This window comes from Myotis brandtii, unplaced genomic scaffold (genome assembly GCF_000412655.1).
Source record: "Myotis brandtii unplaced genomic scaffold, ASM41265v1 scaffold303, whole genome shotgun sequence".
Lineage (NCBI taxonomy): Eukaryota > Metazoa > Chordata > Mammalia > Chiroptera > Vespertilionidae > Myotis > Myotis brandtii.
Genome location: NW_005361573.1, coordinates 4,303,199 through 4,319,277, shown reverse-complemented (window position 1 = coordinate 4,319,277; position 16,079 = coordinate 4,303,199). Strand labels below are relative to the sequence as shown.

Below are 16,079 nucleotides of genomic sequence, written 5' to 3'. Positions count from 1 at the left end.
CCCCCCTTCACTGGACGGGCTCACCCCCAGACTGCCTTTGATGACAGTAATCTGTCTGGACTCGCAGTGGTTCTCAACCTTCTGGCCCTTTAAATACAGTTCCTCATGTTGTGACCCAGCCATAAAATTATTTTCGTTGCTACTTCATAACTGTAATGTTGCTACTGCTATGAATCGTCATGTCAATATCTGATATGCAGGATGGTCTTAGGCGACCCCGTGAAAGGGTCCTCCGACCGCCAAAGGGGTCGCGACCCACAGGTTGAGAACCGCTGGCTGGAGGAACAAGCCCTCAAAGGGCGACCACTTAGCCCGGTCCCAGGCGCCCTCTGGTGGCCAGATCGCAGAATGGGGCACGCAGGAGACAGCCCATCCATGATTCTCATCCATGATTCTCTCTTATAGTTGATCTCTCTCTCTCTCTCTCTCTCAAATCAATTAAAAATATTTTTTTTATTAAAGAAAGCCCAGTTCAGGGGGTGTTCCCAATATGTGCCACCTACCCTCTCTCTAACCTGGCCCAAGAGCAGCCAGGGCCGTTCTCCCCTGCATGGGAGGGGTCAGTTGGTGTCTCAAGGGGTAGAGAGGTGGCAGGGTGGTGCAGTGGCAAGTGCTGAGGGCTGGGGTCAGTGGGTGAGGCGTGGGCTCTGCTACTTCTAGGCTGTGTGCAAGCTGCAGACCTCTCTGGGTCCCCACCTTCTGCGACGGGGCTGTCACGGGGAGTCACAGGGCGGGTCCTGAGTCCTGGAAGTAGCCCAGGCTGCGATGAGGGAGGATGAGCGAACAAGCACTCTGGGTTCTGGGCACAGACGATTCACCTTAAAAACGGAGGCCACCTTTCCATTTGGGCTTGCCCATAGTTCGATGTTTGGTTCAATACAAAAGAATGTTCTGCCTGGACAGTGTGGCTCAGTGGCTGAACTCGACCTATGAACCAGGAGGTCATGGTTGATTCCCGGTCAGGGCACATGCCTGGGTAGCAGGTTCGATCCCCGGTGTGGGGCGTGCAGGAGGCAGCCGATCCATGATTCTCTCTCACCATTGATGTTTCTCTCTGTCTCCTTCTCCCTTCCTCTCTGAAATCAATACAAACATATTTATTTTTTACAAGGAGTTTTTAAATCGCCTACTCCCCCTACCTGCCCGGACCCTACATATCTGACACTGGCGTTCGAGGAAGAGGCACCTGTTTCCTCTATGGTTTCGAGGACTCTGTGTGTGTCACCGTAAACCCCGACGGACGTGCTGCCAATCAGAGGGCCCCTCTGAGGGCAAGACCCTTCCTAACCTCAGTGGGGTGGGGTGTTCAGAGTGTCTCCCTGACCTGAACCCCACTTCCCAGAGGATGTCCCAGAGCCCACGGCCTTCCCCCAGAGAGAGAGGGCCCTCACACTCTAGCTGCCGAGGCCTGGGGTGCTGTCCTGACTGCACTGGGGAGAAGCCAGGAGTGGGAGCCCACGCTCCAGGGCCCTGTCTCTGCCGTGTGATCATAACACTCATTGAAGCCCCCAGTTTTCAGTGATTGAGTGAAGGAGCCAGGAGGGCACCCCCCCCCCCAGGTCTGCCTAGCTCCTCAGCCAGGCCTGTCACTGCGGAGTCACTTTCCCTCTTTGACACCCGTTTCTTTATCTGTAAAGCAGAGCTGACAACAAAAACATCAGCGCCCTCCGAGTTACGCAAGGAAGTGTCCAGCGAGTGTTGCCACTTCCAGCACCGTTTCCCCCAGGACCCAGCATACTGACCCACCCTCTTCCCTGCCCAGGGGTACCCCCCTTTCTCCCAGCACCGGCACGTGCTCCCTAGCATGAGGCATCAGGACGCTGGTGCATGTGCATAATCAACACTTTAATCATTTCAAAGGTAGGCTCTGAGCAGCCCTGCAGGGTCCTCGCCAGCTGCTATGCCACGGCTGGCCCTGGGGCCGCCGCCCTGACAGGGGACCTGAGAGCTGGGTTCAAGGCTCAGCCCCTGGGCTGCACCGGTCTCCTGGTAGGACCCCACGGCCACAGCGGGTGGTACTCACACTGCCAGCGGCCAGCGGACTTCTTGTGCTAAGGGGCCTGAGGTGCTTCATGCCCTTCAGACTACGAGTGCCCTTCGTGGGACGCCCGCAGGGCCAGGCTGGCCAGACCCAGCAGACAGACATCCCGGGGAGGAAGCCTGGCTCCCTACTCCCAGGTGGGCAGTGGCTTGGGAGCCTTGCAGGGGTGGTGGCTGGCTGATCCGGGGACATTGCTCCAAGTGCACATGAGGCGGCGGCAGGGCCAGGCACGTGCCTGGACGGAGAAGGGTAGAGGTGCAGAGACTGTTCGAGGCGGCCGGGGGAGGTGAGCTGGGGGCTACCAGGTAACCAGCCTCAGCTCGATGGTCTCTCCATCCTTGGGTCTGTAGTCAGCGATACCTGCAGAGACAGGTGGAGCAGGGGTGTTAACAGGGCAGAGCCCCCCCATCTCATCTTCTGGGCCTCCAGCTGAGGTCAGGGCCCGTCAGATCTGCTCAGGGCTTGGTGTCCAGAGCCAGGTGACCCTCTGAACTCAGCTGTGACCTAGGGTCCCCGAGGCCCACGGCCTCATTTTGCAGCGGGGCAGCCCCCAGAGGGTGGGGTAGGGGCAAGCATACTGGATAACCAAGGCAAGGTGAGAGGAACCAGAGACCAGGACAACACCCGGTGGGCACGGTCTCCATCGTCCCCGAGGGGCTGCCAGGAAGAGGGACTGGAGGGAGGGCCAGGACCACCGGGGAAGACTCCCAGGAGCCAGCCTCCGCTCACTGGAGACAACCCAGGCTCCAGCGTGACGCCTGGGGCCAAGCCCCAGCTCTGTCACTCACTATGGGCGTGACTGTGGCCCGATTATTTCACCTTCGTGAGTGCTGGTGACCCATTTCTGAAGGAGGGATAATAAAGACATCACTAATGGGGCCTCCCTCTTCCTAGGGGGGTGGGCTTCCTGCTGGATTAGAGGGCTAAGGGGTGGGCGGTGGAGGACACAACCACCCACGCCTGCCTCTTTTCCCCCCCCCCCCCCCCCGCCCCGGGCTACATGGTCCATATCAGTGATAGAGGCCGGATCTGCAGGCGTCGTCTGCGGCGACCCCTTCGTTTAATTTATCAATCGGTTCAGAAGCCAGGCTTCTCCTGGGGCTCCCCCAGAAAGTTCCCACCTTCCATAAAGCACTTGGCTCAGCGGTGGGACATGGTAAGTGCTGACTAGAAGTCCCAGGGAGCAGGAGCAGGGACCGATGGCCTTGAAGAGTCTGTCCGCACCCCTATGTTCATAGCAGCACAATTTATAATACTGCAGCTAAGATCTGGAGACAGCCTAAGTGCCCATCAGCAGATGAGTGGATTAGAAAACTGTGGTACATCTACACAATGGAATACTACGCTGCGGTAAAAAAGAAGGAACTCTTGCCTTTTGCAACAGCATAGATAGAACTGGAGAGCATTACGCTAAGCGAAATAAGCCAGTCGGAGAAAGATAAACATCACATGATCTCACTCATGTGTGGGATATAATGATCCACATAAACTGATGAACAAAAGTGGATCCAGAGACAGGGTGAGCGGACCGTCCAGCCTTGGGGGGGAAGGTGGGGAAGGAGGGGTTAGAGATCAACCAAAGGACTTGTATGCATGCATATTAGCATAACCAATGGACACAGTGGACACAGACACTGGGGCGGTGGGGGCTTGTCCTCAGGGGTGGGAGTGGCGGGGTGGGGGTCAAATCGGGTAATAAAGGAGACATGTAATACTTTAAACAATTAAAAAGAAAAGAGTCTATCTGGTGAGTGGGCTGCAGCACAAGGATGCTCATGACAGTTTGGGGCAGAAGATGTAAAATTGGAGACAGTCCACCCATCCCTCTCCATGCCCCCCTTTCTTTCTTTCTTTTTTTTGTTAATTCTCACTCGAGGATATTTTTTCCATTGATTTTTAGGGAGAGTGGAAGAGAGAGGGAGAGACAGAGAGAAACATCGATGTGAGAGAAACACATCGATCGGTTGCCTCCTGCACGAGCCCCGACCAGGGCCCGGGCCGGGGAGGAGCCTGCAAGCTTGAGCATCAGTGACTATGTGAGGCTGAGGCCCAGGAAGGTTCGAGGGAAAGCTGGGGTGAGTTGTCAAAGCCTCGCTTTGGGGGCAGGGCTGGTGTGTGTGGGGCACACCCAGAGGTGGCCGGCCACCAGACTCACCTTGCTGCAGCGGGGTGTCGGGGGCTCGGATGAGCTGCCAGAACTCACGCTCGCCGACTTCTTTCCCCATCACAGAGGTCAGGTAGGGGCCTGACAAGGAGGCCTGGGTTCCGTACCTACCGAAGGGACAGGCAACGAGGGAGAAAAGGTGACTGTGGCTCCCAGCGACCCAAGGACAGAAGTAGAGCTCAACCCACACTAGGAAACTCAGGGCCAGGGCTAGCCAAACCCTTCCTGGCCACCGTGCCATGGGTCTCACCTCCACCCCTCCTCTCCAGCCCCACTGTCACTGCCCATCAGGTGACTGCATCCCCTCTGTGCCGACCATGACCATGGCCTGCAGGAAGGACACCTATTACGTTATCAACCCCGCAGCTGGGCCCCCTCTGAGGGTTGATGTTGAAGGGGTGAGAATCCGAAGCTGCCAGCATCACATAAAATGCCAGTGAGAGAGGGTGAAGCCAGTGTGCAGAGAGAAGCTGAACATGGGGGGATAGAGGCACGTGGTGGTAGCACTGGGTCCCTGGTTCTGGAAGTTTCTGTGGCTCAGGGGCACTCCCTCTTCCTGTGGCTGGGTTGCTCAGTCTTCTCTCTGACTCTACATACACCATGCTCCTCGTTATCAGAGATCACTGGAGTTCGATTTCTCTTTTTAACATATTTTTATTGATTTTAGAGAGGAAGGGAGAGGGAGAGGGAGAGAGAGATAGAAACATCAATGATGAGAATCATTAATCAGCTGCCTCCTGCACACCCCCCACTGAGGGATTCAGCCCACAACCCGGACATGTGCCCTTGACCGGAATCGAACCTGGGACCCTTCAGTCCACAGGCTGACACTTACAATTCCATGGGCCATGCCCCTCCTCTCTCCAAAAGGCTGATCGATGCTTTGGGTCTTCGGGAGAGAGGGTTTTTATAATTTTAGGAAACAGAAACCCATCCAGGGTGACTTAAGCAAAGGGAAAGCAATGTTTTAGGGGGTGTCACGAAGCAGCCCCCTTTCCCAGTCATCCCCTCACTCTGTGGGGCCACAGAGTCCCTAACATTGTGTGGGGGGACACATGGCTGCTCAGAGCACTTCTCTCTGCACACTGTCTGTCTCTGTTTTTCTCTCTTCTCTCTCTGTCTCTGTCTCTCTCGCCTGAAATTTCCTGGGTCCAGGTGACCCCACGGTGCCAGCGGTGGGCCCTCCCTGTCCGTTGGGAAATGCAACTGGGGCCCTCTCACACTGAGGCACATCTTTCTAGAGGAGAAGTCTGGGGCCTGGGTGACTTGATGGAAGGCACTCAACTTCTCTGAGCCGGATTCCCCACTGGTAACATGAGAAACACCCCCATCTTATTGAGGCGTGACCCCGTTTCAGGGATGTGGGTTGAGTGGGGTGCGGGGGGGGGGGGGGGGGGGGGGGGGGGGGGTCTCACATGAATCCTCCGAGCTCCTGGGCCTTCATCAGAACCTCTTCCAAGGAGGACCCAGCGGGCACCGAGATGGAGTGTCTGTACGGTGGCCAGACACTGGGAACCTTCAGCATCACGTGGATGAACTCTGGGACTTGCATCGGTGAGGGGGTCACCGTGGCTGGCTCCAACGTGACTGTCCCCGGGAGAGAGGAAGTGTCAGCCGGTGTGAGGGCGGGGGGCCTGGGTGTGAGTTCTCCTTTCTTCCCTTGAAGACATTGGGACCTACCAGGACCTCCTCCTTCCTGATGGTCCCATCTCCGTCAACACCACCGCCGCCTGCCCAGCTGAAACCTGGCTGCCAGCCCAGCCCCCCTGTCCCCAGCCACCCAAGATCAGGCCCCTCCGTGGTGTCTCTGCCTCCGGGATCCCCCCTCCCACCAATCTGCTACACAGCACCCAGGGGGGTCTTTCTAGAATGTGCATCTGCTCAGATCGCTCCCCTGTCCTCTCTGAGGGTCTCCTCTCCTTTGCATTCTCCTGCCTGCCACTCCCGTCCATTCTCCCAGGCCCCACTCTTCACCCCAATTCCAGTCTTTACACCTCTGTGCCTTTGCTCCTGTTGCCTCTTCTCTTCTCTGCCCTCCCTTTTCTCTTCGCCACCTGCAAATCCCACTCACCAACTCAAGTCCCTCTCCCAGAGGAAGCCCTGACTCGGGCTGCTCACTGGGACTCATTATCTAGGTATATAAAAGCCTAAGTGACCGGACGACGAAACAACCGAATGACCAGCCAACCGGTCTCTATGACGCACACTGACCACCAGGGGGCAGATGCTCAATGCAGGAGCTGCCCCTGGTCGTCAGTGCGCTCCCACAGCCAACCTCCTGTGGCCGGCCAACCTCCCGCAGTCCCTCCTCCCAGCCATCCGGCCCCCGATCGCCGGCCAGGCCGAGGGACCCCACCCCTGCACGAATTCGTGCACTGGGCCTCTTGTAATGTATAAGAGCTAACCAAAATGTGTCACTCCCCATCCATCCATCCATTCACTCACTCACTCACTCACTCACTCAAACATTTATCACAGAAGGGCGGGAGACTCCTGGCCTGCCCAGAGCTCTCCATTTGGTGTCTCCCTCCCCACACTGCGAGCTGCTGGAAGCTGTGACCACATCTTAGCTGCCAGTTGTGTCCCACATACACTCACAAACCCCTGCTGACCCGACAAATCGGGACCAAACAACCGCCCCTCGCTGGGCCAGGCAGACTTCCAGGAGCGTCCTGCAGATTGAAAACAGCCAAGCTCCCTTGAGAGGGGTGGCTACCTCTTGGTGCCAGGCAGTCTGGGGAGATGAGATCCACATAGCTCTTGTGGTTCAGGACAGGCAGTAGCTGGGAAATCATGAGAGCGTTCTGGAAGGCCCCGTCTTGCAGGCTGGCCAACAGAGCGGCCCTCGCGTTGAGGCAGGCTGTGCCCAACTCCGCCCCAGGCATAGGGGAGGTCATCAGCAGCTGGTGACAGAGTCGGGGAGAGAAGGGGGAGGCGGGTCAGCCAGCAGGGAGAAGCCAGGTCTCCCGGCGCCTGACGAGCCCGCCTCCCACCAGCCACCAGGGGGACCACAGTCCCGGAGCCTCTGTCCCACCTGCAGCGCCAGGGGGGTGCTGTAGACATTCCCAAAGTAGCCCTCTGGGGTCTGGGCCTTCAGGACCTTCTCCTGCGCTGTCCTGATGGCCAGGGTGATCCGGTGTCTCAGATCGGAGTTGAGGTTGGAGCGCTGCAGGCAGGTGAAGGCCAAGCCCGCTACGGCCACTGTGTCTGCAGGGGACAGAGCCGATTGGAGCTGGGGTCAGGATCCCAGTCCAACTCCGACGCTGGTCACAGCCGCTGCACCACACACAAGCCCTCGCTGTTTTGCTCCTAATGGACTCGATAAGCAGGGGGCCCAGGGAAAGGTGAGCACAGGGCCCAAGGGGCTGGAGGAGCGCCAGCCTGGCCTAGCGGGGTCCGGCCCACTCACCCACAGAGAGGTGGCCCCGGTGGAGATGGTGGTCATGTTCCACGGCATAGAGGAGCTTGCCAACCACGCTGTCATGGACCCGCTTCTGGTGGACACACAGGGCCAGGATGCTCAGGCCGTACTGGTAGTAGCTGGTGTGGGGCTGGCCCTTGTGATCATGCCCTGAGAGGGTGGAGAACCAAGGGGTGAGGGTGGCACCCCAGGCCTGCGGGGTTGCCTCTCTCCATCCCCTCCCAGCAACCAGCCCCACCAGCACACAGGACGCTTGGCCTATACTTCCCAACACCCTCCTCTGGGTCATGGGATCCTTTGTCCCTTCGACCCAGGCTCGCGGAGGCCCAGTAAGCATCAGGCGCTGTGCTTGGAGGTATGAATGCGGTGACCACAGGCAGGCGCCATGCAGCTGGGGCCTCTGACAATAACACAATCCACACTCAGGGAGCACGACCAGAACTGAGATGTGGACGGGGTCCGAGGGGCGGTGTAACAGAGGCCCTTGAGTATCTGGGGAGTCAGGGCAGGAGTCTCCAAGGAGGTGATGCTGGGAGGGGAGGTAGGAGAGAGCTAGGGAGGGAAGTAGCCTTCCAGATACAAGGAACATATATGGAGACCCAGCTTTGGCAGCTAAGAGAAGGCCAGTGTGGCGGGAGCCCATGGAGTAGGCGAATGGGTGAGCCAGAGAGTGGACGGGCAGAGCCTGGAGAGCAAAACATGGCAGACAGACTGGGCCTGTGGGCTGGGAACACAGCAGTGAGCAAGCCCCTGCAGGGTTGCAGTGGCACTAAAAGATCAGATTTGTATTTAAAATGCTTGCTCTGTGTGTGCTGGGTCATGTCCAGAGGAGGAAAGTTAGCAGAAAGAGGATGAGGAGTGACTAAGAAGAAGGCTGTGTTGTTGCCCCAGAGGCAGATAGTCAGTCAATCTCGGTGGCATGTGGAGTGCAGGAAAGGCTTGATCAAGGAAGGCTACCGGGGCGGGCCCACGCCTCCAAGTGGACAGTGAGGTAAGGAGAATGGAGGGCAGGAGCGGGGCCTGGAGAGAAAGCCCACAGTTTTGATGAGCCCACCCCTGGCAGGCTGCGTCCCCTCACCAATGGACCTCTTCTCATCCTCCAGGAACCGCTTCAACAGTGAGACCAGCCTGTCCCCCTTGTGGCCCCCGATAAACTCGCAGTTGGCCTTGAGCGCGAGCATGTAGAGAGCCAGCTGGCCCATGGAGGGCTTGGCCTGCAGGTCAGTGTTGTCATCGCTGGGGGCATGCCTAGGACAAAGTCAGTTAGCAACACTTCCAGGAGAAAATGTCACCCAAGTAAGCCTGGCTCGGGGTGCCGCCCCCTGCCCCCCAACATCACAAAGTGGAAAAAAATACCAGCAGTTGGAAAATTTGCTAGAACCTTCCCCAACACAGAAAATAGTCAGTCAGGTAAGCTGTGAGGTGGATGCCACTCATATTTCATGACGATGAAAAATTAAACTCAAGGACACACTCCGAGGGTTCTCCCATCCAAATGGCCTGTGCTTGCCCCGCCGTGTTGGTCACCCTTCGCCTACGTACTCTTCCCTTCCTTTCGTCTCCCTGCCCTGCATCTACTTCTCAAGACGGAGGCCAAGTAGGAGATGCTCCACGGTACTCCTGATCCTTCATCTCTCATTCAAATTCCCGCACTGGACCTCAGAACAGGCCTCCCTTAATCCCCCGAGAAAGGGAGCACAGAGTCAGATGCTGCTTCTGAGCTCAGTTTGGTCATGGATTAGTGATGTCTGCCCCAGGCATGGAATAGAAGCACAGACACAGATGCTGCTTCTGAGCTCGGTTTGGTCATGGATTAGTGATGTCTGCCCCAGGCATGGAATAGGAGCACAGACACAGATGCTGCTTCTGAGCTCAGTATGGAGGAAGAGTGTGGTCATGGATTAGTGATGTCTGCCCCAGGTACAGAAGCAGCACAGGGACCCTGTATTGGCATCTCCAGTCTAGTCAAACCAATTCCATTCAACAGACGGAAAAAGGCGCAAGGGAGGTGAAATGTGTCTAAGGTCTCCCACTCAACCAGTGACAGGCCCAAACCAGCACGCAGGTCCCCTGTCTCTTAGGATATGGAGCAAGACAGGGGGGAAAGAGAAGAGGGAGCATGGCGATACCTCAGGAGGCTCTGCTGGTAATCGACCTTGAGGCTGTGTAGGTAGAAGGCCTCCTTGGTGCTGGCCTCCACGCTGGAGAGGCGCAGGCCCACATAGATACTGGGGTTCAGGTGCTCCAGAGAGAGCTGGTCCATCCAGGGCAAGAGGCGCTGGCCGAGAGTCTGCACCAGGCTGCTGTCCACCTCGGGGATGTCTGACGAAAGAGAACAGGCCACGTGAGGTCGCAGGGGCAGGCCACCAGCAAGGAACCGCCTTTCCCTCACCAGGGCCTTCTCCTGGGAATACATGTCCCCACTCCACCTCCGCCAGAACACACCCTGCTCGTATGGGGAAATCTGGCCATAAAGAAAGGCAGAGCGGTGAAGGGTGGAAAGCAGGCATCCCCAAACAGCGGTGGGTGTGGGCCAGGGAAGGGTGGTGGTAGGTCGAGGACAGAGGCAGCTGGTTGCCAGGCAACTCCTCCGCCCATCAGGAGTGACAGAGAGGCTGCAGGCCAAGCCACGTGGTGTGCCCCCCGGGCACCATGCCTGACCCCATCTGGTCCTCACACCAGCCCCTGGATGAAGGTATTGTCAGCATTGCTTTGCACGCTCACCTCTGTCCAGCCTCTTCCCTTAGGGAAGGCACCTGAGCTGAGCAGGTGGCTTTGCAGTCACCTTGGACTTCTCCCCACCTCCGGCCTCCAGGTCACTGCAGGGCTGCGCTCTGTCCTCTGTGCCCTGTCCCGGGATGTGAGCAGGCGGCCCCTCCCAAAGGGACTGCCGGCAGAGTGCCTCCTGGGCCTCCTCTCGCTCCCATGGCCCCATCTCTTCCGGTTTGGGTCCTACCATCTTACATCTGTTTTCTCCAAATCATAGGTCTTTTTTGCTATGAGAGCAGGAAGGCAGGGGGAGCGGGATGTGGGGGGTAAGTGGGAATCGCTCTCCTTGCCCTTTCTATCTTAGAGTTTGTCTGTGTATCTGTCTCCATTTCTGTCTGTCTGTCTGTCTGTGTGTGTATCTGCCTCCATTTCTGTCTGTCTGTCTGTCTGTGTATCTGTCTCCATTTCTTTCTCTCTCTCTGTCTCTGTCTCTCGCTCTTGCTCTGAAGACCTGTTTCTACACTACTCAGCCTGTCTCTCTCTCTGGTCATCTGTCCTCCCTCCCCCTCCCCATTCCTTTCCTTCTCTCTTTTCTTCAAAATGGCAAGGGAATCCCTGCCCCACCCGGGGCTCTGACCTCGGGCAGGTGAGTCACCCTGGGGGTTAGAAGAGATAAGAAGAGAAGCTGGAGCAGTAAACAGCCTCCTTAAAAGGAAGGCGCCAGGCAGATGCACTCAGGGTCATAAAGTGTCCCAGCCCAGCACCCTTTCCCCCTGGAGCCTCCTGCGCCCGGGGCGCCCAGCCCTGCCCAGCCCTGCCCTGCCCGCTGAGGCCTGCCTGGCATTGCTGCTCCGAGGCGCAGGAGCCCACCGTGCACAGGTGTTAGTGCAGCATCCCTGTACGTGACCCGGGGCGCGAAGCCGGTGAAGCAGGTGTGGGGCACACGCAGAGAGGCAGGCTGGGAGCGCTCTTAGCCCATTTTGCAGGCAAGGGAATAAGGCTGAGAGTGACTGGGTGACTCAGCCACAGCAAGCAAGCCCACACACCCAGTCCCGGGCTCTCCAGGCCCCGTGGGAAGGGGACTTTAAAAATGTTCACAATGGCCCTGGCCGGTGTGGCTCAGTGGATAGAGCGTCGGCCTGCGGACCAGAGGGTCCCTGGTTTGATTCTGGTCAAGGGCACATACTTCGATTGTAGGCTCCTCCCCGACCCAGGCCCTGGTCGAGGGTCGTGCAGGAGGCAACCAATTGATGTTTTTCTCTCACATCGATGTTTCTCTCTGTCTTTCCCTCTCTCTAAAAATCAATGGAAAAATCGGGTGGGGTTTGAAAATAAAATAAATAAAATGTTCACAATCAGTGAGGTTGGGGACCGGGTTCTAGGTCTCCCCTGGGCACTGGCTAGACAGGAGCCGAGAGCCAAGGGCTACGGCGTCTGGTGGCACTTGAGGAATCCCGGCTGGAGGCTGCTGGTGCCCCTGACCTGGCTGTGGGGTTCTGAGAACCGAGTTGGCAAAGCCAGATTCCTGGAAAGCGGCACCCTGGGCAGGTCACCTCGCCCCTCCAACCCCTGATTGCTTCACCCATCACGTGGCCATGACCGGACCTGCCTCTCGGTTTCTCCAAGGATCACAGGAGAGCCTGCTGGTGAGAGTGTATGGCAGGCATCACGCTATGGGCAGAGCACAGAGGGAAGAGACAGGTGGGTGGCTCAGGCAGCCCCCAGCCTGTCACTCAGACTCACAGGTCCCGAGAGGCCCCTGGGGTCCGGCCCTGGCACACGAGGAATACAATGCCAGTGTCTGACCGCGGCCCTCCCTGCCCCTCTGGGACGCGTCTCCCCAGCAGGGTCTCCATCCTCACTTCCCTCGGCCAGTTTCCTTTCCTCTTTTTGGATTTCAGTTCCCGTGTTGCCCCCAGCTCCTTGGAGATCCTGCCCCCACCTCTCTCCCTGAATCGGTGGCCTTCGATGACCTCAGCCTCCCCACACACAGCGCCGATTTGCCTCTCGACTGCCTTCGTCTGTCCCTTCGCTAGAACGGAAGCTGTGAGAGGACAGGGACTTGCTCTGGCTCCCTCTTCGTTCTTTCCCCCAAACCCTAACACCACACCTGTCACCGGAAGGCTCAACCAACGCGCGCTGAATGGATCAACGCACAAATGACTGAATGAAGGGAGGTGATCTTGTCCGGTGGGGAGTCAGACATGTAATTAATCTTAACACACGTGCGGAATGCTGAGGTCCGGCTCAGCCCCCGCCAAGCCCAAACTGCTGTGAGAGCCCGAAGAGGCAGGCGGGTACCCCGTCCCACACCGCACCTCGGTTTCCCCAGCGATAGAAGGAGGGGCTTGAACAAGACGGTCCTTTCTCTAAGGACCAGGAGGAAAGAGGCGCAGGGAGTCTGTTACTTACTGCAGATGTCAGCCAGGGCCCCCAGGGCCCCCAGCAGGAGGAGGAGCGCCCCAAGGCGCCCCATGGCAGCAGCAGGTGGGTGAGCAGCAGACGGGGACCTGGACGGGGAACTCCTGGGCTGTCCTGACCACGGCTGGTCGCTGCTCCGAGAGAGGCGGGCTCTGTCACTGATTAATCTCTCCGCGTCTGGCAGCGTGCTGCGAAGTCAGCAGAGACAAAAAGGGGGCAAGGTCTGTCGCTGAGGGGAAAGGAAGGCCAAAGAACAGAGGAAGGAAGGGCGCAGTGACCTTCCTGGAGGTAGGGGCAAGGGGGGGGGGCAGTAGGGGCGGTGTATGGGACGTTTTGAGACCAGCCACATGTGTCCTTCTGTCCGAAGAGCCCGCCAGCGGACCTGCCCAAGTCTACCTGACTGCACCTGTCGGGTACCCCCCAACTGCTCCAGCGGTGCACGGGCAGTGCGGGGGTGCCTACCTGCTGCCCCTCACAGAAGGAGCCCCTGGAAGTGCCTACACAGGCCTGGGACAGGGAGCAGAGCGGGGAGCTGCGGTGGTCACGTGACGGAGACTGCTGAAGTCAGCTGTTATCTGCCCGCCCAGAAGGGTGGGGCTGGCTGAATCGGGACCAGACAGGCTAGATTTTTTAACAACCGGAAAACTTGGAAGCACCCTGGAGACCAAACAAAACAAGTTAAGGGACAGGATTTAATCATTTGAGACACAAAGCCGTGGGCAGCGGGGCTGTTTATCAGGACTAGAAAAGTAACCTAAAAAAAAAATCTCTGCAAGGAGAGAAAAGGAAGGATTTCTCATCTGCCCGGCCCCACAGGCGGATCAGTGTACAAGAGTGAACTCTGGCCATGCTGTGTGACCTCGGCCAGGTCACTTAACCTCTCTGAGTTGGAAATACTTTCTCCTGTGTGAGGTGAAAGCGTTGGGCAACATCCTTCTAATGAAGCTCCCTTCCAGCTCAACCTGTGAAGATGTTCAGCCCTTAAAACACCTCTAATCATTTCCAAATACGCTTTTTTTTTTCAAGAAATATATTGAAATTATATTTATTTAAAATATAAAATATATTTTATTGATTTTTTACAGAGAGGAAGGGAGAGGGACAGAGAGTTAGAAACATCGATCAGCTGCCTCCTGCACAGCCCCTGTTGGGGATGTGCCCACAACCGAGGTACATGCCCTTGGCCGGAATCGAACCTGGGAACTTAAAGTCCGCAGACCGACGCTATATCCACTGAGCCAAACCGGTCAGGGCCCAAATACGCTTTTTTATGGCAATCATTTTATGGCAAATAGCCAAGGTTCATTCTTTCAAGATAATGTGGTGTTTTGTTTTGTTTTTGTGCCTGACTTATCACAAGTCAAGCTCTTGATATAGATAAATACAGTCATATACCTCATTTCAATCAAGGATGGCCTTTTTTTTATGGCAATCATTTTATGGCAAATAGCCAAGGTTCATTCTTTCAAGATAATGTGGTGTTTTGTTTTGTTTTTGTGCCTGACTTATCACAAGTCAAGCTCTTGATATAGATAAATACAGTCATATACCTCATTTCAATCAAGGATGGCCTGTATAGACAATGGTAGTCTCATAAGCTGACAATGGAGCTGAACAAATTCTATTGCCCAGTGATGTTGAAGCCACCATAACAGCATAGTGCAAATGCTACAAAAATCAGTAAGGCCGTGGTTGAGATGGCAAACAACGCTAACCCTGGGTGTGGATGTGGATGGTATTGAGGAGCTCCTAAAGGTCATTCTTGAAGAACTGCCTAGTGAGGAGTTGTTGGAACTGGAACAGGAATGCATAGCTAAAGAAGAGGCAGAGAGCCCTAGCCAGTGTTGCTCAGTGGATAGAGCGTTAGCTTGTGGACTGAAGGGTCCCAGGTTCGATCCCGGTCAAGGGCACATGCCCAGATTGTGAGCTCGATCCCCAGTAGGGGGCACGTAGGAGGCAGCTGATCACTGATTCTCTCTCATCATTGATGTTTCTATCTTTCTCTCCCTCCCTCTCCCTTCCTGTCTGAAATCAATTAAAAATACATTTTTAAAAAGTCATGTGGTAAGATGGGGATCTGGGACTGGCTTGCTCACTGCTTGACAAGCAAAGAGGGTGCCAACCTAGACAACCTTGGCATATAGGGCTGATGCTCTAACCAACGGAGCTACCCAGCCAGAGCTGAACACTTTTTATTGCAGTGTCACTGATGTCAAAATTAACATACAGTTAACGACATATTGACAAGGGTATACAACTGGGAAACCATGACCACAATCAAGATGATGAACATGCCCATCACCCTGAAAAGTTTCCTCCTGCTCCTTTGTAATGCCTCTCTCTCACCCTCAGCGTCCCCCATCCCTAGGCATCCATTGATCTACTTTCTGTCACTTTCCAGAACTTTATATTAATAGAATCATTCAGTATATAACACTTTTTTTCCTAGCTTCTTCCATTCAGCATATTATTTTGAGATCTGTCCATGTTGCCCTATGTATTTTTATTGCTGAGTAATATTCCATTGTATGGATAGAGCAACATTTGTTTATCCGCTCACCTATTGGTGGACATCGGGCTTTTACAGACTGGCTTCTTTCGCGTAGCAACATGCATTTAAAATGTAGCCATGTCTTTTCACAGCTTGATAACTCATTTCTTTTCATTGCTGAATAGTATTCCATTTTTTGGATCTACCATAGTTTACTAGGTGTACCGGTTAATAATGCGGATTTTTTTCAATAGATGGAGTTACACATATGTTGATTTATATGCGATTTGATATATATGCGATTTTGTTGTATTGACAACAAGCTTCAAAACTTCCTATGTCAAATTTTCTGAAGGTGTTAACATCGCAGATATTTTTATGCTTAAAAATGTCGAATTTCGCCCTAACCAGTTTGGCTCAGTGAATAGAGCGTTGGCCTGCGGACTCAAGGGTCCCAGGTTCGAGTCTGGTCAAGGGCATGTGCCTTGGTTGCGGGCACATCCCCAGTAGGGGGTGTGCAGGAGGCAGCTGATCGATGTTTCTCTCTCATCGATGTTTCTAACTCTCTATCCCTCTCCCTCTCTGTAAAAAATCAATGAAATATATTTTTTAAAAAATGGAGTTTGGAGGCCTGAAGAAGAACCCATTAAAGAAATTTAAAATGTTATCTACTTTCCAAACCACACCACCTTGGTGTGAATATTTGTAATAAATTTTGTAATTATCCTTTGAGGAACACAATACAAAATTCACGTGTACATAGTAAAAGCTCAGATGTGTTAAATGTGTTAAAAGTACATTTAAATATAGTCCAAGCTCTAGAACTCTGGTC

At 55.3% G+C, this 16,079-nt stretch overlaps 1 protein-coding gene across 1 annotated transcript; it reads right to left on the bottom strand.

Moving 5' to 3' along the window:
• Positions 1-1,826: 1,826 nt before the first annotated feature.
• TCN2 (transcobalamin II) lies at positions 1,827-13,386 on the bottom strand. The gene is made up of 10 exons (XM_005869767.2): positions 13,219-13,386; positions 12,748-12,944; positions 9,756-9,948; positions 8,705-8,874; positions 7,615-7,776; positions 7,240-7,412; positions 6,922-7,108; positions 5,621-5,792; positions 4,197-4,312; positions 1,827-2,401 (listed from the first exon to the last, which is right to left on the bottom strand). Exons 2-10 carry the CDS (start codon positions 12,809-12,811, stop codon positions 2,340-2,342), a joined length of 1,299 nt encoding a protein of 432 aa, XP_005869829.1. The 5' UTR covers positions 12,812-12,944; positions 13,219-13,386; the 3' UTR covers positions 1,827-2,339.
• Between the last annotated feature and the right edge of the window lie 2,693 nt (positions 13,387-16,079).

Bases quoted from the DNA above. Each gene is read 5' to 3' on its own strand.
- TCN2 (XM_005869767.2), bottom strand. From the start codon at position 12,811: ATGGGGCGCCTTGGGGCGCTCCTCCTCCTGCTGGGGGCCCTGGGGGCC. The intron at 7,777-8,704 runs GTGAGGGGACGC...CCACCCTCTCAG, and splicing joins GGATGAGAAGAGGTCCATTG to GGCATGATCACAAGGGCCAG. The intron at 5,793-6,921 runs GTAGCCACCCCT...TCCCGGGGACAG, and splicing joins AGACTGCCTGGCACCAAGAG to TCACGTTGGAGCCAGCCACG.